At 40.7% G+C, this 26,903-nt stretch overlaps 1 protein-coding gene across 1 annotated transcript; it reads left to right on the top strand.

Annotated features, from left to right (window-relative positions):
• The first annotated feature begins 2,226 nt into the window (after positions 1–2,226).
• On the top strand, positions 2,227–26,606 carry LOC137981073 (delta-like protein 1). Its single transcript, XM_068828433.1, is given in 16 exon segments — positions 2,227–2,511; positions 2,692–2,908; positions 4,790–4,856; positions 4,859–5,052; positions 7,456–7,495; positions 10,775–10,987; positions 10,990–11,040; positions 15,276–15,336; positions 16,214–16,347; positions 16,983–17,099; positions 18,242–18,291; positions 18,868–19,171; positions 20,366–20,392; positions 21,634–21,982; positions 23,007–23,168; positions 24,276–26,606. Coding segments are annotated over 15 exon segments (2,229 nt in total). The 5' UTR covers positions 2,227–2,248; the 3' UTR covers positions 23,149–23,168; positions 24,276–26,606.
• Positions 26,607–26,903: the final 297 nt, after the last annotated feature.

Raw genomic sequence — 26,903 nt, 5'->3', positions numbered from 1 at the left:
CTTATCTTTCTTACCTAAGTCCTTTCCTTGCACCTGGGCTCAAATCGACATACATTCGTACTGAGTAAAATCATTCATTAAAACTAAATTTGTTTGCCTTGACTTGATGTCAGGTTCGAACACTGCGTTTAGGAAAGGACCTGTACTTACAAGGCAAAAGTTGTCCGCTCTTTTGCAAACTGTGCGTTTCCCCTACGCAAAACACTGGAGCGACAAAGGCTTTTCATAACACCCTTTTCCCCTGAAGAAGGGTCTATTTACTGGCACGTGGGCCAGCAATTACACCACCATTCCGGGTGGTCTCTTTCCTCGTTGGCTGTTTGAAAATTTTCTGACTCGACTGTCGCGCAACAGGCGATTGAAAACTTAGCGTTGGTTGAAATCGGCAACAGACGAGGTGCTTTGTTTGCTCAGGGATTTTCCAACTGTTTGATCAGCTCACCACAAGATTATTCTGATTGCGAAAATATTTGTTTTGGATTCTCATCGTCCACTTTTAGCCTCGATGCTGTGGTCACCTCAACAGGAAGCTAGAAAAACTCTGGTCGAAAGGTCATCCACGGCCTTAATACAAAACAGCCTATTGATCACATCTGCTTATCGTGGTTTTGCGGCGTTGTCAAAACCCACATCCTCTGTGTGAAGATCAACCTTTCGTGCATCTGAACCCAGGGATTTCCGATGGGTAAAAACGCTTTCCCGTTTCTTGTAAAAAGGCTATGGCGTTTGCTCGTTTTAAGAGTTGTGTTCCGCGCGCGGGTGGTCCTCAGCTGAACTTAGCACGAGCAGCTTTTCATATTATTCAGCTGACAAAACATGAAAAAGATGTAGGTCAGCAAAATTCGATTAGGTCACAAAGTGGAGAGGAGGAGTAGCTATGGAATCCTTTGAACACTCCGTTTTATCGGAGATATCGGGCTTAAAACGTCCAGGTTACCAGCCTCTGTTATCATGCGCTGACCTAACCGTTGCTAGACATGCTCTCACTGCACGCACAAATTTGTGTGGTTCAAAAGATAATTGCAGGTCGAGAACAAAATTATTTTCCGAGCTCGATGACACTCTGAAGTCGGCGCTTGTTCCTGTGGTCGCGCATTTAGGTTTCGGCCCGTAAGGCCCATACGCGAGAGATAAGCGAAAACGGATCAGGTTTGGGCTTGCCTGTCGCAGCCAAACACAACAATTAATTTGCAGTATTCAAGACGACGTTAATTGTCAATTCAGCGATTTTTAATGACTCGCGAATGTTGGAAAATGTGCCCTGGTTTTCACATGACATCATTGCTTTTATTAGATGAACTCGGAACCTTGCCATTCCTAGATCAAGATGTCGGTTCACACAATAGTCTCGGTATAATATTGAAATCTACTCAAGGCAGCAGATTGTTTTATTGGGAATCTTTATCATTGATTTTCACATGAAAGCTGACGTAAGAAATAGATTGTGTGGAAACGTTCTGCTTCGTTGACTCGAAAGGAAAATGTTGTTACTAACCACGTCAATGAGGCAAGCGGACAAAAATTATTCGTCCAAAAATTTCTGGGGAGTCCCCCGCCCTCTTAAATGTCATTCAGTTGCACATTAAATTACACCATTTGGGAAATGAGCCATTTTTATCGAACTCAACGAAAAGTGAAGGGGTACTTGTTAAAATGAAAAACACGTGGAAATGGCTTGTTCCATTTTGGGGCGCTTAGTTTTTTCTTAATTTGTCGGTGATTAGCAAAGGATCTGTGCACGTTTTTCCCGTCGAATTTCGGTAAGTGGTTGGATTTCTGTGGACATCTATCAGGTTTTCAGAAGAAACACTGCTACTGTAAGAACGGTTGAATCTGTGGTGTTATTTCCGAAGTGGTCATTAACGCTTTCGATGCAAAGGAAACGCTGTCATACAAAAAGATGACAAATTTAATTAGATCCCTTTCTATCCTGATAGATTAAACGGTATTTCCGGATGATCGTCGTTTTGAAAATATTCTTAAACAACTTGATTCAGTAACAGGCTGTTTTTGTTTTGTTTTGCGTTTTGTTACGTTTTCCTGAATTGCGTAGGATCGTCAATGATTTAACCAAGTTGTTTTGACCATTGAGAAAGGCTGGTTACAACAGAGAACGCTACATTTCAGAAGTCTTTCATTCACCTAAGGTACAAAAAATATGTTATGGTTAGTGTATGTATTTGTGGCATCTCTTTTGGGCATGCACCGTTGCTCTGACAAGCCTTTGCATGTCCTCAAGTCTACCATAATGCTTGGGCCCTTTGTGAGTAAAATATCAATACCGCTGAATTTCTTTCGTTGCCGTCTCCAATCTTTCCATTGCAGAACGAAACCTTTGTCTTCAGTGACCTTTAAAAGCTTTGAAAATCGTTCAGAAATACCGCAAAAGAATTCCGGTCATGATATTCCCGGAGTCGATACGATATATTGTCAAAAGACCGCCGGGTTTGTCTGTGATAAGCAGTTTGTGTATCTTTCAAATCAACGAGGCGTGAAAAAGGACCCGAACACGTATGCATTGCGTTACATCCTTTAAGTGACTTACGATCCAGCTCGGTTTTTTTCAAGCCGCTACTGCGGCCTTCCGCTTTGTCGTTTTAACGATAATAACTGACAAGTCCTTGCTAAGGAAAGGTGGTATATGCTTCAGCAGAATTTAACACCGTTTTATTTCTCTACATGCTATTCCAGGCTGAGCCGTGAAAAAAAACAACACACAACGAACCCAGAACCCGCTCGAGTGGATTTTATCGCACTCCGTCAAGATTGTTCTTTAAATGAGGAGGGCACGAGACTAATGCATTGTAGAGACTTCACACGGCAGTCAGTGGCCGCAGTTGTGAAAGGAATTCAGCGCCTAAACTTCAGATTTCTTGTGCTTGTCCTTTTGGCTGCATCGCTGCCTCGGGTAAGTAAATTTCTAAATATACGTGGTTTGCGCGCAGTCAGTTGTGGTAAGAGTTGTGTTTCTCTTTCTAGCGGCCGTTCCGATTGGCTTCACAATGACTGAAGCTTAGGGAGATCCGAGTCCTCTAATTGCGCGGTTTAGCACTATTTCCTCAAAGGGAAATTAAAACATAGTAAATAAATAGTTTACTGAACCCAAGATGTACTTGTGCCCTGCAATAATATAATATTTTTATCTAGTGGGACATTCTTTGCACTTCTTAGCTTTTATAATTGCATGGATAATTTTTCTGTCTTTGATATATAGAACTCAACTCAAGCAAAAATTCACTGATCACTCTTTTCTTAATTCGTACACAAAATAGTTTTTCAGAAATCCTTTACACACTTCACGCTGAGAAAATCCGTTTAAGTACTTCAGCTAAGAATGACAGAGAGAAAAACGCGCTGCTGGAGACGCGCGCGTTCGCTCCTCGATCGTAAGGAATTTGTTTTTCTGTGACGGATATTTCGCTTGTATGCCATATTTCCTGTAATCGAGGTGCAAATTTTATTCACATATAACATTCGTCACCCGAGACGGAGAAACGGATATCTATTAGCTCTGAAATATTTTTTTCTTATAAGACTCTTGACTTTAACGGTGGAAAGTAAAACGTCTTATTGCCCTCTAAGAGATTTATCAGTGACTGGTGATTGATACTGCACGCAAAAAGCTAAGCCAGGCACTGGCACTTGGCTCATTCAGGAAACATTCCTTTTAGTGTAAAAGCTTTCTGTTTGTGTTTTCTTTTTCTCGCTGTGTTTTTGTTTTTCTGAGGTGGCTCGCGTAACTCAATCATCGCTTAAGTTATAAGAGTTGATAGCGCGATAGAACTTTTGGAACGAGAAAACATTCCTTTCAAGATAAAATGTCCCGACTTGATGTCCTCTGTCATTTTCTATTTTAATTGAGCGCGGTTTGAAAAAAAAAACTGATTTTATTAACATTTTGTTTTGATTCATTGCTCTTTTGCAATTCAATTACTTTGAAGCGTTCATAGCAACTTGTGCGGAACGCGAAAGTGCACATTTTGCTTCCCTATCCGAATGATTCGGACAAGAAGTGCTCAACTTCTCGTTCATGTCACATGGTCAGTATCATTCAACGTTATTTTCATTTTTTTTCGTCAATCCATGTTTATCGCTGTTCAAAACAGCCAATCTCTAATGAACCCGCTGTAAGCGTGCCCGAACCTAGTCCAGCAGAACTTAGTGTCGCTTTCCGATAATTGAATATCGCTTTTAAAGTTGTGACAACCTGGGAGATCTCCAAGGAACGAATCTTTGACGACTGACGCGACCTGATTCTGTCTTTACCTCGTGAAAACTGTTAGCAGTTTCAATGTAATAATGAACTAGGCCCTCTTAAATCAGTTCCCAATTTTAGCCACTGCTACCATCAATGGAGTTAGGCCCGTTTCAAACGTCAAACTTTACATGTTCCGAGTCTAATGCAAATGAGCGAAAACAATAGATTTTTCTCATTTGCATTAGATTCGGCACATGTTTAGTTCGACGTTTGAAAACGGGTCTTAGGTACAGATTGCAACCTTATCAGCACCTTATGGTGGTAATTTCCTTGTGAATCATTGTTTTCAGTATCAGCAAAGATCCAATGTTTTTAAAAATTGAGCTCTGCCCCTAGGAATGAGTGGTGAAATTGAGTATAACCTTTGAAAAGCATATAATGGGCTGCGCGGTCGGGGTTGAAAAAGCTAGCTAGCTAGCGGCAGGCGTCAGACCTAACTTCGAGCAAATGATACCAAGTTTTAGTGCTTGCCTTAAAACGATTACCACAACTACAGCCTTTCTTATCTCGTTCCTCTCTTTACATCCTCAGTGCAAGGGTGGGGGAATGTTCCAGGTACAGTTCTTAGACTATGAGAACCCTGGCCAAAGAGACGCCGAGACAGGTGTTGCATCGGCGACTCTGATTCGCAAGGGAGCTGCGTCTTACCCTGCAGAACTTTCTTCACCGTCTGTCTCCAGCCCCAGTCAAACCAGCATTGTTTCTTTGGACAAGCGTCCTCCGAACTCTTGGGAAACGGTTCATTCGTCATCCCAACCACTAGCTTGCTGCAGGGCCCGTTGACATCATGGCCGGTAAGATTCACTTATCTTGATTGATCTCTGAACGATTTTGGAAATAGATGATAACCGATAATTCGTAACTGAAAATGATCAAGCAACTAGCAGCCTTGCTCTGACCACTGAGTCGCCGTGGAAACCCCGTGGTGAGCAAGGGTCCTGCGTGGGCTTTGACTAGAAAAAACGTTATATCACACACTCACTTAGGAAAGAGTTTGCCTCCACCTCTTAACAAGTCCTAAAAACCCCTGGGGCTCAACTTTCAATTTTTTTTTTTTTTTTTGCTTCCCTGTTAAGGACCGAACATTTCCATCGAAAATTCATCTTTAGATATTATTTAATTGATAAGCGGCAGTTGAACGCGGCTATCTCATGCGCAGCATTTAAAGCTCTGTGCCCCCCTTGCGTATGCTAATCTTTTGGACTTTAACTGTTCCGGCTCTGCCACTAAATCAATGTGTAAATGCGCCTTTTAGTCGTATTTACTGGCATAACAAGGGTGTACTTATTTGAAATAGCGTTTTCTTGCCCTCTGTGACCACCCCTATTTAAAGAAACATTTCGTATGTCCTCAAAAGGATTCAATGTTTTAGATACCTCCAGGGTGAATTGTCACGGTATTGATGTTACATATACCTAGTTTACAGTTGCAAACCTATCTTGATCGAAACTTCTTTCACTTTCACTGAAAATCAATAAATGCAACAAGATATTCACCTATTTCGTTTCCGTTTAGAAAAGTGGTTTACATGCTTTGACGGAAACTTTCGTTTTTTGAGCCTTTGCTGAATAGATCGTGTAATTCGTGAACATCCTGGAATATGAGCACGGAGTTCCCAATATAATAAGGGAAGACGTGCAAATGTTTTAGAAGTGCAAATTAAGATTGGTGTATTGTCAAGATTTTCCTTCCGGTGGGCGAATTTCGTCTGTGAATGAAACTGTTTCTGCGGGCTGTTCAAAGTCAACCGTATTTTGTTGTGGTTTAACAGTTTCTTTTTTTAATGTTATCCAAAATGTTTCCGCGAGTTAAATCCTTGACCTATATTGCCTCTTTAATCGAAGAAATTCAAGTGTATCTTTACTTCCATATGGTCTGTTTTCTTCCCGTATTTTTGTACAGCCATTTCAGCCTGGCTCATGTTGACAGCTGATAAAAAAAAAAAAATTCAATTAAGGCTCCAGAGGTTTGGACCACCAATCTTGCATATGACTTTTCTGTTACACTGTTGTAACTTGTTGCTGCACCCGAACTATCAGACCGTGACTGTCCTATGTTTTGCTCGTTCCTCTCCGGTGCGTCGAAGTTTCGCGTGGGAAAAACAGTACCTTGATCTTTTGAAACTGCTAGTTTGAAAACGATTTCTTCAACTTGAAATTTCACGGCGTTTTTGTTCACGAGGCTGTTTTCGGTTATTAGCAAGCAAGAATAAGTATCGATGAAAGTGAGCCTCTTTTCGAAAAGTAAAGCGAGTTTTAAAATCTTGTTTCTGGTTTTTCACTGGCTTGAGAGATTTGTTATGATCGTTATTTACTCTGGATTAAGAACAGTCAACGCCCTTAGTCTACTGACGCTATGAAACTGAAAGACTCGCAGTTAAACAGGCGATTCCACTGTGAGAAGACACAATTTTAAATTTCTCACGACCTGGTTATGCTTGATTACAAAACTCGTATCTCATGGCCAATATTCTTGCTGGTTATTTTTGTCACATTTTCCGTTATCATAGAGGAACGGTTATTATAGTAGCTTGCAGTTTTTCGATGTAAAAAATAACTCATTATATTTGTGGACACGACTTTGTACCCTCTAAGCTGATTAAAGTAGTGGTTACAGGAACTACTTGTTCGAAACACAATTAATTTGTTAGCGTTCCGTATAACATATCGCACGTAACTAAAACAATAATTTTTACAGAATTCACATCCAGACTAATTCATTAAGCAGTATATTTACGCGTAGTACTTGTTTTGTCTTAGAAGGCTTTGGAATTTGGATAAAGCCTGAAGTGTTTCTTTTAGCATTCCAATTCCTGTGGTGCCCTTTGTTTTCTTACAAGTCTTTAAAGTAAATGAGATTTTCAGTTTCGTTGCCAAGTCATTGAGAAAAGCAAACAAAAAAACGAAACGCTTAGTGTCATGGGTAATTGCTCAGGCACGTGGCTCGAGCTGTGATCTTGTCACGGATAAACCTTGCGACTTACTACTAAGCGGATTGCATGAGCTCGTATCAGAGCTTTTCCTGAATATTACTTCCTCTGATAACACCTTCTTACATGAAAACTGCATTCTCGTTGTCTGCCGTGTCACTGTAAATAAACTGCTTCTCCGAGCCACGTCAGTAGTCCCCTATATATCTTCAAGATCAAGTATGATTAAGGTGTCATGCTCATTATTTTCATATTTTCACTTTTATAGAGCACCTTCGCGGTGGTGATTTCAGCCATGCATCTTCCAGGTATAACAACTCTCTATTTTATAGTTTAATAAACCCTATTTTGAGGAGTTCTTTGGGGCGAGTTTGGCAATGTCGACTTTCTTGGTTGCCCGGCAAATTTCCAGTCCGAAACTTAAATGGCTTAGGAATGTGGAGAGCAGAAGTACTTATGAAGTGTGTTTTTACGCCAGTGATCTAACGCGATAACCCCTCGTGTTCGCATATAAAAATACAAGCTTACACCATAAGACAGGTCAATGCGGCACGCGGAAGGTTATCTCTATCAGCCAGATTTATATGAGCGTAGCGCGTGTTCAAATCGCTAACAACATTTCATCAAATCCTTTGCGTCATGCAATGATTTTCCTTGAAAGTTGTAGGAATAAAAAAAGTATTTATTTGGAGTTTGCAGCTGAGTGGTTATGCAATACACATTGCTCTAACCAATTCGATTTTTACTTAAAATACATCCGGAATATTTTTGTTTAACTTTCTGGTTTGAAGGTCTTGATTACAGTATCGCTTACAACTTAAAAAAAGTCTCGTTATGGCCATAAGCCCTCTTTGTTGCGATGATTCATGTCACGTAATTTTCATGTTCGTAAACAAAGATGGAATAATATTTATTTCCATAATAAACTTTCACTGATAATTTGTTTATTCAGTTAAAAGCAGTATTGACTATGTTCACACACCGAACACGCAATAGTTACCCCCAGGCTGGGGTTGATGGCACAGTAACTCGCTTTCCTCGGAGAAATGAAAACTCATCCAGCAATTCTATGCAAACGTTTATTCACCCCCCTCCTTCTTGATCGTATTTTTACGCCCCCAATTTTCTTGAAATCTTTAACGCTTTAACTCGTACAACTCCTCTTTCATGTTAGTAACAGAAGAGGGCATTTTCACCGTGTTTTTGTTTTTGTGGTGTGTGTTAAAATGAAGTCAAAACGTAAAAATTCCGCTTAAGTTGGCTTCAAGGCTTCTCTGTCACAGTATGGTTCGTTTTCGGAGATGAAGGCAATTTAGAAAAATTTCGTTTTGCAATGTTATCCCAAGGCCTGGTTCTCTTTTGTTACCTTTTTAAGCCCTTGCTTGTTTGACCGTATTATCCTCAATGGGACCCAACACAAAATTTCTCTTAACATAACATCTTTTCGTTCTTTAATCAAATTTACAAGTCGTGAGAATTCAGGAGACGATCAACTTAGAAAAAGAGCATCTTGTTTGGTTAAGAACCTGATCCTCAATTAAGCCGAAATGTGTGACTCAGAGCGCGTTGACCTCCCCAATCGGCACGTCCCGTTTTGTCAGTGATTAACGTTTTCTCAATGATGTCTAGCTAAACAGCTTTCTCCTCCGTCTTCGTTTTCTGAAGAGAAAACCAGGGTATCAAAATCATGTGTTTATTCGTAAAAGGGGTCAATGTGCGGTGCTGATAACTTTATGGTCGCCCCGCCTTGTCAACGCATTGTCTACCTGTCTTGCAGGGCTCAAGGTTGCTGGTCGTTACGTCGCTAAGATGACGTTAATTGCCGCGTTATCTTATCACCCATCACAATATTTGGCTTGCGTTTGGAAAATCAATTGGTAATAAAATACTAAATGAGCCAATTCATTGTTCTATTGATTTCCTTTCATCGAGAAACGCTCGGTGTTTGTGCGGGCTCATTGCATGCTCGTTCATGACATTCTGTTTTACCACAGAAAACCATGAAGCCCCCATGTTCTCTTGATGTACGAAGAAACCTGAGGTTGTCTTCAGGTCTCAAACTAAGTAAAGTTGCTTTCTGACAGCAGTCTTGTCTACTGACACTATGATAATGAACCCTTTTGGATTTCTATGTCTTAAAATGTGATAAAGTCAGTAACCAAGTAGACCTTTTCAAGTAACTGGTTTTTTTTTTTAAATCTTCATCGGTAACTACCTAAAAATGATGTCGTTCAGGTAATCCACATGATTTTACAACTGTTTACACGAGCAGGCATTTAACCATCCCTACATTTGGGACTTTACCGCCAGTTGCATAGGCGAGATTGGCTCATTTGTGCGGTTAGCTACAATTACCCTTTCTAACGTTAAGTGCACACATCTCAACCAGATTAGGAAGGTACAATTGAGAATTGCAGTGTTTCAAAACACCATTCTGTGGCGCGCATAATGTTCCAATTCCAGCTCTCAAACAGGTGCGTCCCGCCAAGCGCTGAAATTACATCTTACTTGACGCTCCGTCTTGAACAGGGATGCGCAGACCCACCTTGTTTCTTACTTAATCCTCACGAAAGGAAAAACCGTTTGATTTGTAATACAATCTTGATTGGAGCTTAAAGAAAAACAAGGCCGGCTTAAATCGTCTTGCCTGTTCTTCAATGGTTTTTCATCACACCTATCAGCCGACCATAACCGTCACTATAAAAATTGGAACGTACCAGTCTACTAGCTACGTCGAGTGATTAACAGTAACGCCCAATGAAAATTGAAATGTTGTTCGAAGTGGCTAAATCTTTAAAATAAATGAAAAAAAACAATTTGTAACCGGTAATGAACAACTGCTGCTATTTCGTCGATCAATTTGCTTCTTTTGACTTTTCGAGGTCTGCTGTACTGTTTTTGAGTTTGTTCGACGTTTGGAAAGGACTGGAGGGCGGGACGGAGTCAGCGGTATACGGTCCCATGTGGTCTGTTTTTTTGTCCTACTGTTGAAAACTTGAACTGTGATTTCCCAGATGCTATCCTAACTGTGGCCGGTTTTAAACAAGGATTTTCCCTCTTAGCTCGTTCTTTCGCTCAGCCGGCAAAAAAAAAAAAGTGTTTGGCTTTCTTAGTTATCACTAAGATTCAGCGGCAGTAGCAGTGCACTGTCGTGGATTAGGATTTTCGAAACTTGTTTTAATCGTGAAGTCAATCCTGTAATAAACGTGTTTGTTAGAAAGATTGCTTGTCTATCATGGAAAAAAAACATAGCGTTGTTGTTGTATTCATTTTAGAGCGCACTCGAGCCTTTCCATTGCTCTTGTATCGATTTCTCCGCGCTTGCGACAAGTTTTATAGCTGAAGGTCACGTGTCCGTGGTTTGAGCCCTGAGTAGCCCAGTAACTTGGTTGGAGCCTTCATAAGGCTTCGTGATTGGCCAGAAATGCAATTTTTGTCAACCAATCCTTGCCTTCTTGTTTTCCCGCCCTTTGCACCCCTTGCCTTATTGCATTTACTTTTTGATACGTTGATCGGTTCACTCATAGATCTGCCTGTGCCCGACTGACATGCGCAAACACACAATTTTGTCTTAAATATTGTTTCAGGTGGAAATTCCTCCGCAGTATTGATTGAAAAAGTCACCATTAACAAGGGATTCCTCATTCCAAACGCACAGTGGACTAATGTCACCCATAATGGAGCAGTCGCCAGACTCCGCTTCTCCTATCGTTTCTTGTGTCAAAAGTATTATCATGGCAACACCTGCTCGACAATTTGCATACCTCGCAACGATTCTTTGGGACATTGGATATGTGACAGCTCGGCAGAAGAGTGTGTTTGCCTGGATGGTCTGGTGCAACTTGTGTGACCGGTAGGTTTTTAACGATATTTTAGCATGTAAAATTGATAGTTCGGCAGATTTTTATTCGAGAAGAAGAATTAATGACATGGCTCTGGATGAGTTTGACGAAGGTAACAGTCTAACATAATAGTCTGACTTGATCGAAAGACAAATGACTTATTCGGGTATAATCTCAAACAACTGTGACGATTTTCATTACTGAATTTTCTTCTTACCGTTAAGTTTTAAAACTAGACTGGGATTGGTTTACAAAAGAGAAACATTTTATTTCAAATTCAAAGCAAGAGAGGTCTTAAATTGGTAAAACACAAATTTGGTTCATTTTACCATAGTTACGATTCCATCGACCTTCTAAGATAAGACCACCTTGTTTCACGTTGTAACAAACTGGCTCTTTGGTTATACAAACTACTTCAAAATTTAAAGTTGAAACTACCTCATGTACATCAGTCCTTAGACGCTTTCATGATTGATGCGCTTAGAATCAATATATTTTTTATCTTAAGTAATCATTGTGACAAAGACCACAACAAGAGTGAAGCACACGTTTTATATCAGTGGCAGGAAATTTTCAGGCTAAATGGAGCAACAGACCATTTCCGTATTTTTTTTTTTCCTTCTCTCGGGAAATTAAGGAAGAACTTACTAACCTCACTTGCTCGGGACCGTATACTGGGGAATATTGGCCCTCGGGCCTGTCCCCCAGTACGGCTCTCGCGCTCGGCTAGAAAGAGGTCAGTACTGCTCATTCGATTTCTTATGATTATCTCAACAAGTATTTTCTGGCTCTGGCCTTAATGAGTGGACGGGCTTTCACTTGCTTCATTTCGCATTGATCGAAGCAACCTCTGCATTATTTCTGTTGGGCTTAACGCAAACTTGTCCATTCGCTCCCTAGAAATGGCTCTGCAAGGAAGATATCCGTGCGCTCTCGATCTGGGTTTGCTGTGGAAAAAAACGGTACCCCTTTGAGAGAAATATTACTAGAACAGTCGGTGTAAAGGTCTCGTCAGTTTTGCATCTGGGACCAGGGTGGACCATATACCGATAGAGCGAAGAATCTTCGTTCGTTACGTAGGGATTTCATTTTATCGAGATTTCGTTTCCGTATTAAAATTTGACCTGCGTGGGCTGAAGAACACTGACGTCGTATGTTGAAACAAAGATTCTAAGGTTTAGGAAGTTTATAAAGCCGAGGTTCCGACGTAAGCCGCTCACTCAGTAACTGAAAGAACGAATGCTATAAGTTTAAAAAAAAAACCCCAGTCTGTTTCTGCGTCGATGAATAGTAAAGGGATAAAATTCGTTATCTGAATACGGTCAAGGAAAATGAGATCTAGCGAATGGTGTCCCCACCTACCTCAGCGTGCGAGCATGGGCCAAATATGTTTTTTTTTTTAGCCAGTATTTTCTTTCTCCATAATGCTGAAGGAACTCTGTTTAAATGATCAGCCCGGCTTTCGTTAGACGTACCACTGGGCATCTCTATTTTGAACGGTTTTGAAATGCTTGTTCTTCATTTTCCAATTCACGGCAGTAAATTTGGATTTAGCCGGAGATTTGATGCGGGATTTTATATAGAGCACGTTAGAAGCCGACTGAGGCGCAGTTAAACCCAAGTAAATTCAAGCTTCTTTGGTGATGATGCCCGCTCACGCGTATTGAATTGCTTGATTAAATACAAATAGAACTTTGACCACAAATTCAGATGACATTGTCATTGCACGCTACTTCGTAACCTTTTTCCTCGCCTGTCCTCAGTTACATCATCAATTTGTCACATGATGGAAACTCAAAATGGACGCCGAGATTCGAAACGCAATTTTATTGACGTTCAGTGCCTAGAAGAAAACCCGCTTTGACAAGTTTGGTTGGTGCTGACTGAGTTAATTTAGATGAATTTCTAAAAGCGAGATGAATTTATAAAAGCGTAGGGTATAGCTCGTTTGCCGGGATTTTTCTTCCCCCGATTTACTTCAATTTGGGCCGGAGTAGATTTTGCATTTAGTGCCCTACAATAAAATTGATTGAATGGGCAATGCAAACAAAACAAAAGTCTATTTTTCTCAATGAAGCAGTCATTACAGACTATCGCTATTGTGAGGCCATTGAGACTTATTTTGCATGAACAATGTTCAGTTCACCAACCAGTACATAACTGTACCGGACACTCATGGTTTTCAAATGGATCTACTGCATCCACTCGTCTTTCTTTCTTCTGTAACAAAATTTGAATTGGTTTTGTATAACGTCAATCGGGTGAAACAGAATTGCATGTTAAATGCACAGTGTGCCGGTCAATGATCCCAACTTTGTCAAGATCTAAATTACGACCCCTTCCTCAGAGTGGAAGTGTCGTAAAACCGAAATGTATGTCTTTATTATGAAATGACCGAATTGAGCCTGGGATTTGTTTCAAAAACATGTTTTTTAAGGACATAAACCCTTTTGTTATCGATTGAGACGAATAGTTCATCTGATTTTCTGGAAATGACATTTGAATTTTTCTTTCTGCAAAGACACCTCTGCTTGTTCAAATGTATGCCTCAGTTAAGTATCATTAGTAGAGAAGGATGTTGCTTGTTAGTAGAATTTGGCAAAGTTGGTCATATATTCGTCCTACAGCAGGTACAGTGATGAATATGTATTTTCATGTCAAGAGAGTTTTGTATTGTGTGTCGTTCTGAGTAATGACTTGAAGGACGATATTAAAACTCTTGCACTCTTAACGACATTAAGGGCATTTACCTTTCGACGTGGAGTAGTTATGTTGTATGCTTGGTTGTTACGATGAATTTAACTAGGTTCTGACAAGTTTGAACAATATAATAATCATGATCGCATAGAAGCGGGTAAACAGGAGTAAGGTTTCAGTTCCGCAACTGAATTGTACAGGTCTCCCTACAAAGTTGCTTTGGAACATCGACACTCTCTTATTTAGCGTTTTTATCACTATTTTAAGCCAGTTTCTTTCTTAAATGGCGTTTGTTTATAACTTATTAACTGCTAATCCTCCTGTTTTGTCGTGTTCTTTCTTTGCATTGATTGTTGTATACACCTCGATAAAAGCGTATCTTTGCTTCATACAAAAGTTCAGAAATAGATATGGTCGAGGAATATCTGGCTATCTGCGTGCAAACAAAATTGCATTCACGCCGCAAAATTTACAGGTCATGTATTGGCAAGATTTCATGCACGAAGTTTTTAAATGACGTCAGATATTCGACGGGAAAGTCCACAGGCTTGAGAACTGCGATTAGTATGCGCTCTCACGTTGATTAACGAAGTGTGTCCTTCTTTTCCACCCAAACAACTAATCGCAGCAGACCATAAAATCAACAATATCTTCAACAATATTTGCACGTTTGCAGCTGGCGTTTTATTATTTTGAGGCATTGTTCGATGATCTCTTGTTTATAAGAGGGCATGGTAATCAGGTTGTTTACTATTGATTTCTAACTCGTCGCGGATGCTTGCTGCTTGCAACATTGCGTTAAATGGAAACTTCCAGCTGAGAGTTTTTGGTAGCCAGAACATGTTTCTGATTTCTCGCCTTTATGTCCCTTTTAAAGCACAATGCAGCTATGACATTTGATACAATTCATCAGCGGGACGTTTTGAGCTTTTCGCTTTCTGCGCGTGCTCTACACGCGAGGGATGCATTATTGGCTCGTAAAGATTCGTCGACAATAGAGAGCCGAGCCCGCTTTCCCGAAGTTCTAACGATTTTCGGAGGCGATCTTTTCAGCAGCTCAGTCGTGCGTATATCCGGTTCTTTCACAAATATTATAACTTTGTATCGGTTGTGTTGCACCACCAGGGAAGTAACTAAACATAGACCACCTATTACGGTTTCTCTGGTATCAAGTTCGCAGTAGTGGTATCTTAGGGAATTAGTATTGTGTGCAACGTTTTATGGAACGCGGTATAGGCGTAGAGAGAAAAATGAAATTCATCGTTATTTGCCGACGTCCCCCACAGAAGCATAAACTTGGTCATTTTTACGTCGCTGTTAAACGGTAAACGATAACAAAACGTTCTAAAACATGATATGCTTGCGCAGAGCGTGTTTGTTCTCAATTTATATTGTGATGTCGTTGTCTTTCTTGTGTATTGCTCCTAGTCTCAATGTGTTTCTTGAGGTCAGTTTTCACCGTCAGTAATGACTCAAAAGAAACGAAAAGTGAGTGAGGATTCGTGTTAACTTAAACCTCAAAAAACTTTTTTTTTCTTGGATCTTTCAGCCCTGTGTGGAGTCGGATGTCATCCTCAACGCGGATCGTGCCGGAGACCCTATGAATGCGAGTAAGTGATTTCATGAAAATAGTTCGTCGTTTAATCGGTTTATAGTAAAATTCTTTTAAGTGTCTTGCAATTTTTTCAGACAAAAAACCGCGAAAGAGCAGGGTTTTTTTAGAGTGCCCCTCCCTTCCCCCCCCCCCCACCTCCCCCCCCTTCTGGCTCCTGTTCTGGATCCACCACAGAGATACCCTCGTCATATTAACTTAACTCTCCCCTCACAGAAATAATTTCACGCCTTAGTCTCCGCCATACTCTTATTAAATTGTCCTGTTTTCTCAACTTTCCGTAGTCACCCTTGTACAGAACAGAAGTGACACGCCTGTTTCAGTCATTTCACTTTTCAGTTTTCTCTTCCGTTGAATAGCATTTGAATTCCCCAATTATTCACCACTATACACGTCTCTTTATCTCTCTCTCGAAACAGAAAGTTAATTCCTATTATATTGAATTTTGAGTTGAAAGCGATGACAACGGTAGTGCGGCACGTATAATTACTTGCAGTATTGTGAAAAACAACCGGTGAAATGACCAATATAAAACCGGTTTTATGGGGAATCTTTTACTCTCGAACTTTTACTTCAACCCTTTGCAACAATGTAGTTCTGGGAAATTTGCCCCCGTTGCATAGAGCGAGTGAGATGGAATATTGACGAAGTCAAAGTACTTCATGACCGTCATCTTGAGCGTCACAGTCATCATCGTCCTCACCGAAATCGTCATCATTTTCCATCGCCGTCGTCGGTGGGCTCTGGTTACAATAGCCCTGGTTGCTGTTTCGGAGTCTCGTTTTTGTTTCCGTTGCTATTACCTTTGCTTTGCATCATTGAGCAATAAAACTTTGTACGTTTTTCCAACATATCAATGCTTTGCCCCGTAACAGGTGTAAAGCGGGCTGGCAAGGTCCAAACTGTACTCAGTGTCAGCCAGATCCACGTTGCGTACATGGCACGTGTTCTAATAGGGAATTCGAATGCAACTGCTATCCTGGCTGGGGTGGACCATACTGCGATCAAGGTGGGAATAATGTGTAGATTACTAAATAAGCAAGGGATCTATCTGTCTGGCACGGCACTCCAAAAACATGGCATGGTACCAATATTTAGAGTGCCGAGCACACCTCTAGAGGTCCCCAATAGGCCTTCTGCTTGTTCTATTTACACACGAAAAATTTACCGTGCCGTACCCGAAAGATACCGTACGGAGATTTCGGAGTGCCGTGCCATACTTTTGTGCAAGTGTAAAGCGGGCTTTTAAGTTATAGGAAATATTGCAACGTGATATCAAATTTATTTAAATTTTGTTTTAAAAAAATGTATCAGAAAAAAAAAATGAAACCTTTAAAATTGGTTAGTTTCACTGTCAAATGTAATATGTTATAATTGTAACGCGTTGCTGTTGCTGTCTTATTCTGACACAGAAAGCTTTTGTATTACAATAACAGGGAAGCTGTAGCACGTCGCAACTATTCATTATGGCCGCGCGCGGGAAGTCAGCGATTCTGAAATTCATTTATTTCGGATACAAACGCTTAAAAAAATATGTTATCGTCAACATTAGTTCCTTTTGTTTGAAGTTTTTTTTTGGTGCAGGTCCCATTTAAGGTAACATGGCTGAATATATTTTATAACACCATTGCGTCTTTGTTTCAGATTTGGAATACTGCGCTCGAAATAAACCCTGCAAAAACGGAGCGTCTTGTATAAATAAACAGGGATCATTTGAGTGCATTTGTCCCAAGGGATATACTGGAAGGCAATGTAACATAGGTTAGTGCAAGAGATCTTCGTTTATTAGTTGGCCTCAGGTTTGATGAAATTGATAAAGCATTAGAGCACAGCCCACGAGTTCACCTCTAAGGCCGTATCAACATTCAATGACTTGGAATGACTGAGGTGTAAGTTCTTTATTGTAATGCTTAGACTTTTCGAATCTTTTGTGCTTTTTTCTTCCTGGCGGTGATTTTAATTCTCTTAGTATATTTGCTACACTCCCAGAAGTATGAAATTCTAGATGAAGGGCTGGAATTCACTGGTGACGCAAGCATACTTTGCGCAAGCAACATTCGCAAACTTAGCAGCGGTGTTACCGCCCGGTGTTACCGCAAGTTGCGTAGCTTGTATAGTGGCCCCTTCATTATACGCCTTTGTTTTCCTTTAGCTTTCATACATAGCATTTCTCACTTTCGATTCCGCTCAAGTCGTTATTTATGTAAATGGTTCTTTGTCACTTTAGTTCGTAGTCTTTTTCACTTCCGCTTTTCTATTCGAGTTGTAAAGTTTGGTTGAGGTGTTTCACCATTCTTCGTCTTTAAAGTTTGTCTAGTACATTAAGTCACCGATAGGATACGTTTGTATTTCAGTCCCTTATTTCCTGTATTCCCCCTTTTTTAGCGCACTTCATGTTTCTGTTGTCCAATCGTGTAAAATATTTTTCACTTTTATTCTGGGACGGGGCTCCTTTCCGTTGAGAGCGAGGACAAAATAAGGGTAGAGTGCTGAACTGTTCTGGGGAAGCTTCAAACGTATTGAGCAGAAGTACCTTTGTTAGGAAAAAACACTGATTGAAGGAGCAAGGATGGCACAATCGGTTAGTGCGCGGCCTTGGTGCAAGAGGTCCTGAGTTCGATTCCCGGATCTCGCATCCTTGTTTCGACTTCTTTCCTTTCCGTGTAGCTAAGTAGCTTTAAATACCCGTAAAACGGAGCACTGATGGAGAGGGGGGAGTAAAATGAGCGCACCGTCGACCTCAGGTTTGTCAGTTGAATTACTGTTACGAGTTATCGACGTTAAATATGGTTACTTTACTTTACTGCCTATGCTGCTTGCGTCGCTCGATAAAACAAGCCCGCGAGAAGGAAATTAGATTCAGTGGATTGACTATTGTCGTATTTCGTTTGTTTTTTTAATAGAAATAGATGAATGTTCCAGTAATCCTTGTAAGAATGGAGGTAACTGCACGGTAAGAAACAAGCAACGTTGATTTAAGCGCGTTATAGATAGGTAGCTTAAGCACGCGACGTTTTCAAGAGACGCCGGCGGCAACCGGAAGTGAACATTTCGCATGCCAGGACAGTGTCTCCCAGATTTTTATCATCTGTAATGGTGAAAATTACTTTGCAATGTAAATATGGTTGTGTGAAGACAACTTAAAAGGGAAAACAGCTCACTTCCGGTTGTCGTCCGCGTCTTAAAAACGTCGAGTGCGTAAGCTCCACGCTTTAGCTTCCCATATAAACCTAGTGTCAGCAATGATATCAAGTTAACGATGCCTTTAAGATAAAAACGGTTTTTTTGTAATCTTAAATGCTCCGAGTTGCTTGCTTGCTTGCTGTGTCTCTTTTCCCATCGAACGTCCCAATGGCTGCCAGTATGCACCAAATTGGAAACGGTACAACCGAAAGGGCGTAACTGATATAATTGATATTCCAGCGTGGTCTGGATGTTGGGATCGCTGAAGAAATATGTCCTCAGGCTCTGCTCTCTTTCCTGATGCGTCTTCAGTACTCATCTGATACTTGGTAACTTATATTTTCAGGACCTCATAGGAGACTTTAATTGTACATGTCCCGAGGGATATGGCGGGAAGCAATGCCTTCCCGAATGCTTACCGAGTACCTGCCTAAACGGTGGAACATGTGTTCGTGGAATCCGCGGGTTATTTTGTACGTGTAAAGTGGGATTTACTGGAAACTCATGCGAGGCAGTAGTGTGGGCCGCTAGTCCATCGAGTAATACAACGGATGAAACCTCGACTCATCCCGCAAGCACAAAACAAATTATAACAAATGGGACAACTGTAGAGCCAACGAGTGGCATTCCCTCTACGAATCAAACATCAGGTATGAAGACCTTAACCACAATGCTATTGAGCAATTGATTGTCTTAGAGCGGTTTTCAATCGAGTGTCGAAAGTAATTAGCGAATTGCTTTGGTTTTGCATTACTTCAACCAATCAGAAGTAAAACCCAAACCAATCGTGGCTCGCGCCTGCACTTTTTCCCGCGCTTTGTGTCGGCTACGTGTAATTACTTCGAGTTTTGATTGGTTTACTGGCTTGTCTCCGTCCTTTTTGATTGGCCAAAGTAATTACTTTGGTTTTGGTTTTACGACACTCGATTGAAACTCGCTCTAAAACCAAAGTAATTACTTCGACTAATTGCAGTAGATGCAGACAGCACTATGAACCAAACAGGCTTCCAAAAAGATTTTATTTAAATTTTCTCAGAACCAGGAATCAGTACCTGTGCATATTTATTTTCTTCTTATTAGCTAACAAAGAGGCGCGAGTTTTTTAAGTTACCTTGACCAACTCTTACCCTACCTACCCTAATTCTCTGCATTTCTTTCTGGGTATTTCAAGGTATGATATGTTGCGCACAGGTGATTAATATCATTCTGCGTTTCCCGATTCTGAAGTGTTTTAACGCTAAAGGATATTTTAGAATTAAATTGATGTTAATGCTGGAAAGCAAATACTGGGCAGAGCCTGGGAGGAGAGCGTGGCTTCCCATAACGTGACCACCTTATTTGGCTCTTTCATTCATCCCGCCATGTGAGCTAGTCTCCCTCGCAGCCGTTTTTTGGATGTCACGCAACGTTACCCCAACGTTGGGGGAACGTTGCGTGACATCCAAAAAACGGCTCAACTTGTTCTGTTTTTCTGTTCAGCAACTGAATCCCTCCCTTCCTCGATTTGATTTATTGTAACCTGGTTAATAGTCTCTTTAATGAAATATGGGCGGGGAATTGCTGCTTGGGACACCCCTTCAACCCTGTGCCGAAACCCCGTTAGGGAGGGGGCAGGGCATATTGTTACTTCGCTGGACTGGGTTAACTTGACCCCAGGACCTTATGCTAGCAACTATGCCCGCCTTGCAATACAGCCATGAGGCACCCCCTCAGCTACGTGCCGAGGCCCGTCATCCGGTGGTCCATACCGGCGGTGGGTATTCCCTGCCCCTCGTTTACGCCCAAGTTGTGTCTACTGTCTTTTACTGCGCACCAATGCATTAATAACTCTGTGTTTTTCGTAGGTGGAAACGACGAACGAAGAGGTCCAGGTGGGTAACGTTTTCATACGTTTGCAAAGGTTGGTTGTACGGCCGTGAGGATATTTTTTTTCTATTTACCTCACAACCGTACAACCAGCCTTGCAGTATTATTTTGTTTCAAATCTACAAATTATTTGCTGGTTAGATCTCCCAAGATCCGGTGCTTCCACTTTGTTCAGCTAGCCCTTGCATAAAAAGTTGTCTAGAAATAAAAGAAAACCTATCAGTTGCGCGAGCTGACTTAAGGCACAAAAGAAACAGGTCGTACAAAATAAGTTTACACCGCTGCTTTTTTTTTTTTTCCATTTTACTTGAGCAGATTTTTAGTTCATTTACGTTGTCCTACTATCCCCATATCAAGGCTAGCCGAGTTAAGGAGCTCACAGAAGGACGCTCATAATGTTATTACCGCTCGTTCCGCAGCAACATAATGAGAATTTAAACATGCAAGTCTCTGCGAAATCTCGTTGTTTTCGCTTTTCCGGCTTTCGAAAGTAAAGGCGTCACGCTTCCGACAAGAATTTACCACGTAGCAACCATGATGCATTGTTCTGTGAGGATTCTCGCTTTCAGCTGGAGTTACAAAGCACAGCAAATAGTTTTAGAACCCAATTTAACACAGGAATATTTTTGCGCGGTTCAAGGCTATGTGGAGAAAGCAGAACTTAGCAAGTGCTCTTGGTATCCAAAAAGAAAATTGGGGATAACCATGCAATTTTCAGAGATAATTAAGCTTCAATTTGGCAAAGAACGCCATACATTGCTTTGTATTTTAAAGCATTTTACAAATATTGTTGATTAATTATCTTCGAAAAATGCGTGGTTACCCTCAATTTTCTTTTTGGATTTCAATAACACTTCTTGAGATCTGCTTTTCCCGTATATTCAATAAAACTCGCAAAAATACCTTTGAATTAGTAGGCACCGTCCTTAAAGCTTTCAAACTCAATGTTTTGGATAAAAATAGTCCATTACGCGAAACAAAACATTTTCGTGGTTGTTTATGACGCCAGGGACGACTATAGTCTCGCTGCTTATATTAGTTGATGTGCTACGATTATTTCGTTGTTGGGCGATGTCAGCGCACCACGTTTCCTCCTTTTAATTATATTTCGACTTTCTATAATTTTTGGGCGTGAAACCAGTGTTTACGAAAAGCCTGGAGTACTGTGCTCCGGGCCGAGGGAAGAACAATGTAGCAATTGTATCAGATATCTTTGGATGACATTTGTGTTGAATTTTGTTTTCAGGCTCAACAAGGCGGACCACCATGATCGTGGCTATTGTTGTTTCGGTTATAGTTGTTCTCATTCTAATTGCCGCATGCGTCGCTTGGAAATTTTGGAGGAAACACCGTCGCGAGTCGGCAGATCACGTGACTGAGGGAGCCGTGGAATCCGGGCAAATCCGGAATCCAAAACAAATAGACATTGAGGATGCTGATCCCAAACACTGCGCAGGCGCAAGATCAGGAAACCCAGAAATTATTCGAAATTTTACTTCGTCAAAGCAACCCGTGAAAAATACCAATGAAAAGCAAGAACACTTAGAAGAAAAAGAAAGGAAACTCAAAAGTGTTCCACTTCAAGAAAATGCAAGGTAAGATGTTTAATTTAACGGAGATGTAAGCGTTTTTAGAGCGAGTTTCAATCGACTGTCGTAAAACCAAAACCAAAGTAATTACTTTGATGGCCAGTCAAAAAGGTCGGAGACAATCCAGTAAACCAATCAAAACTCGAGGTAATTACACGTAGCCGACACAAAGCGCGGGAAAATGTGCACGCGCATGCCGCAATTGGTTTTGGTTTCACTTCTGATTGGTTGAAAAAATGGCGCGAGAACTTTGAACCAATCACTGAGTGAAGTAAATGCAAAACCAAAGCAATTCTCTAATTACTTTCGACACTCAATTGAAAACCGCTCTATGAAGTGACATCTGTGCTGCGAAGTGTATATTACCCAAACAGTAATAGTTATTATCATCATATCACACTGGCAGCAGCTTTTTTGTCAACTGCAGCTAACGCATCTATCGCTAATCATACGGCAACTATCTAAGTAAGGTCTACATACTTAATTGACCACTTCCCATAGGGGCTTTTTAGGGCCAATGAACACAATCACGATAGAACAGAACACTCAACAACAACAACAACTGTTAAGAATCCCAACTGGCTGGAGGCAAGCTAGTTGGGTAGTCCCATCATCATCACCATCGGGACTCTTTGTCGATGATGAGACCGTGGGAACGAGTAGCTTGTTGTAGCTAGTATCTCCGGGTGTTTACCTTCCCAACCGTGATATACCGTAGAGGACAGACCACAACAGCGGCAACTCCATACCAATAGCGTGTGGGTTCTTTACGTGTCATTTACGAACGTTGAAGTGTTGTGAGACGGGGCCTACGGTTTATCGTCCTTATCCGAGAAGACTAGAGAGTCCATCCATTTAGCCATTTACAGATGTCATTACGAAGGCGGCACTTTCTCTTCAGTTATTTTGTGTTTTTCATTTAATGGCCGGTTTGAAAATATCGCCCGCTATTTCTCAGCAGAACCGACTGTGACTTCCTCGATTTCTAACCAAGCCCCGCTCTTAAGCTAACTTTGAACATTTCTTGCAGGACGTCTTTGGAATTATCCGATATAACTACGACAACGACAACGACAATAAGGAAAACCACAAGAATGAACTTGGATGAACTCTATCTTCCAAATCGTTGTTACGATCAAGGATTTTGGCAAGAAGTGGATTTGGAAATATAAATTAAATTATTTAACTTAAGGTAACTTTGCTTTTTTCCTTGTTGAGTTAATTTTAACTGGTGCCAGGAGTCCATCTCCCAAGAATAATAATTACCTAAATTGGCCAAGTCCTCATCAGCGTCAGAAAAGTGTCTATTTTTAAACCAGGTTTTGGGTAAAATTAACAATAGACCTGGGACCGGTTCCTGAAAGGTGTAATAACTCTATTCCAGGGATAAATATGCCTTATTCCAGAACATTTATTCCTGGAATAGAGTTATTACACCTTTCAGGAACTGACCCCAACTCTATATTGTACCCAATTCAAACCCTTAGGGAAGAACAAGGTTTTTTTTCAAGTATTTCCATGTCATTTAAATGCGAATGCCACAATAAAATGCGAGTACAATACACAAAGAATCTTAACCCCAGGTTATCTGAATTAGGTACAACATTTGGTCTATTGTTTAGATTTTCCCGCAAAACTTGGTTTAAAAATAGACACTTTTCTGACACTGAAGGGTACAAACGTGATACCAGATTCTTATTCTTTGTTAATGGACTCTTCCTAGTGCAAGTTTCTTGCATGTAGGGTAATTCGTAACACTAATTTGATATTGTGGAGGCGCGGTGAGGTAGATGTTGTCCTAGCTCTGCAGGTAGCGAGCGTTTCCGTGTGGTTTCCGAGAAAACCTCTCGTTCCTTAGTCCGTCTTTCTTTTCCCCGAAACTCCACGGAAAAACGTGGCCATGAAGCAGGTTGCTGCAGCTGTAAAATTTGCAAAGACAGGCATCTTTGCTTCACGTCGTTTTCACGTCTTTACGTCGTCGTCACGCCGTGACGATCCAAATGTGATTTTCCTTGCATTTGCCACTGCGTTGTCTCAGGCGTGACAAATCCTCAACAAGTCGTGGCAGCTAGAAAACTGAGTTGAGCAGGGTCAATGTGCCTAAGGCACTTAACATGAGAATTTTATGATCAGTAATCGGCGTTAGCTACAATACGAGATACAAATAGTTCGTCCCAATGATATCCGAAGCAAGCAGCTTGCGTTCTCCCACCTTGGCAAGCCCAAAAAATTGTCACATTACTTTCTCTGATATTTTGAAGTGGTAATTAAATGATGTTATCGTCATCTTTAATTTTAGGTCCAAGAAGCCAATAAGGTTCGACAAGCTGAACTCACGTGAACAAGAAGAAGAAAGACTTCTCATCACGTGGACAGACGCGCACAAGGTCACGTGAGGGTCAAAGATCAAAATTTATTAGTCAAAGCCAGATATGGTGTTAAAAAAAGAATTGGATGGTGAAAGGGCAAGTAAACACCGATAACGCCAAATATGGAAAAAAGGCTTCAAGAGAGAATTTCATCATCAGACATCAACCAGACATTGATACCAAAATAATTTATAGAATTTTGCGGCCAACCAGGTCAAATAAAAAAACGCTGCGATTTCGGATTCCCAGAAACGTGTATACATGACTGAAACCTTGAACTGGTTTGGAAAAGCAGACAAATGCTTTCCCTGAGAATACCGTTGCGAGAGGCATATTCGATGGATTTCTTTTAAATGCGAGATAGTTTTCGTCTGATATAGGCTTGTATCTAAGTTTTAACTTATCGCAAGAAGAATAATGAAGCCACTTGGTCATTACTTGGTCCTTTACTGGGAAAACTAACCATCTCTCCATTTTCTATTTCCTTAATACAATGATCAACATTTTCCTTAATACAATGATCAACGAGTATGAATTTGCCTTGGCTCTCTGACGTTCAATGAAAATGACAAATTGTAAAAAAAAAATGGGGGAAAAAAGACAATAAGAAGTTTTGAAGAATTAATTATCAAGCAAAACCTTGCCGTTCGTCGGGAAATTTTTGCCGAAAGTCGACCCTAGAGTAAAAATTTTCGGACTACAGAGAAACTAATGACGCTTTTATTTATAAACCGCATTTTACGAAAGTGGTAGGGATATAATATTTAGCCCAGAATTATTAGAATTAACACTATGTTAGAACTTCGTAGGGAGTTACAGTAAGGGCCCGTGGCCAATCTTCAAATCCGCTTCAACTTTCAAGGACTGTCGTAGCTTTTGCTGTAATTTTGCACTGTTTAAGACCATTCATTGGGTTGTAAACTTCGAATAGTGTTCCCCGACCAATGAACGCGAACACCTGTGAAGACAGCCAATCAGGAGTAGGGTATTTGTTCATGTAACGTTAATTGCTTTGAGTTGTTCTGCTATTCCGTGCTTGTTGCTGGTTCCAATTTTTTGCATTGGTCACTTGTATTTTAAATTGTGTGGAGGTTAATTGTATATATGTAGAAGTATTGCCAGCTATAACACGTGCGACACTCTTCGTTAGACTTCCTTCTCTTGATCATTCTCCTTTGTAATTCGTTCCAATGTTTGCTGGCTTAAGGGCTAAGCGTTACTTAAAAGTTGAATTAAGGCCTTAAGCACGCAAATTGGCAACAAAAATGGAACCTTTTTTAAGGCAATCAATTTCATAGGATAGTTCCTCTTTGACTAAGGTCAGTTGAACACTGCCTAGGCTAAAACTTCTTCCCTTCAATAATTCTCTAATCCATGTTCGAGGGACGGCATTTTCAGTTTGTAGCATGTACAAACCGTCTAGGTTGTTCTCATGCCTTGCTCTTTATTGAAATAATCATTTCGCCTGCAATTGATCGCAATTTGCCTCCACGCTTCTGTATTTTGCCTTGGTTTTACTATTTTTTTAATGAAAACGAAGGAACAAATGTAGTTTTTTTTTTTCGTCCATTCAGATTTTTCTGGACAACCTCGCGATGGGCAAAACATATAATTCAAACTTCTTTCCTCGTTCACTTTAGAGGAAACGCTTGCTTAAATTAGTCGGTCCCATTTTGTTCCTCCGTTTGGACGATCGCGCAGTTTTAAAAGTTTCCAGCTTTTTGAAGGCTTGTCTGGCGGCATTTTTACGTTTCATAGCTCTGTTATTCAAATCGTACTGAACTTGTTGTTGACGGTACAGTACGGTATTTTTTTGCATCAGAAATCGTCGTCATTAAATTTTGGTCCTATGCTATTAGGTACCGGACTGTGAGCTGCCCCATTTACTCTGTCCTTCGAATGTAACGCGGAAAAAAAACCTCGTCCCCTCGTTTTACGCTTGCATTGCTTTTGCGGGTGTTTTTACGAGCGACATTTCGAGGGAAAAAACACTTGAGCAATTGGGGGATCGCTCGTAGTCAGGTGCTTGAGTTAACAATTTTTCCCAATGTCTGGTGCGTTATACATAGTTTTCGTGATAGTATGTGACACGATCAATTTGTCATTCCAACCAGGTAGGTTTTCATAGATATATATATATTTTTGTACATTTTATATAATTCGCCAGACAGTTTTCTAGAAATCCTCAGCTGGAGGTGGTTTGAAGAGAAATTAATATATAGAAACGAACAAATAATAAATATATATATATTTGCACCTGGACGAAACTATTTTGTATTGATGTGTTTTTAAACGTTGAACAAAAATTTTTTGCGGTGGGGTGGGGTGGTGTGCGCTGGGTTTCACATCGAAAGGAGGCGATGACGTAAAAGATGAGAGTTTTCTTTGGTTTCAATGTTACATCGAGTCGCACTGTTGGCATTGTCCAGCTCGCACACCAATTGGATACTTCGTCTAAGAACATAAATAAACTCATGAACCTCGCAAAAGGTTTTTGTTGAAGTTTCGATTCCCCCCTACGACTTTCATCATCTTTTTCACTATCCTTTCGCCCGTTG

The sequence above is a fragment of the Montipora foliosa genome, chromosome 12 (genome assembly GCF_036669935.1).
Source record: "Montipora foliosa isolate CH-2021 chromosome 12, ASM3666993v2, whole genome shotgun sequence".
In the NCBI taxonomy this organism is placed as follows: domain Eukaryota; kingdom Metazoa; phylum Cnidaria; class Anthozoa; order Scleractinia; family Acroporidae; genus Montipora; species Montipora foliosa.
Note: the sequence above shows the minus strand (reverse complement) of the source record. Positions and strands in the feature narration are given on the sequence as shown.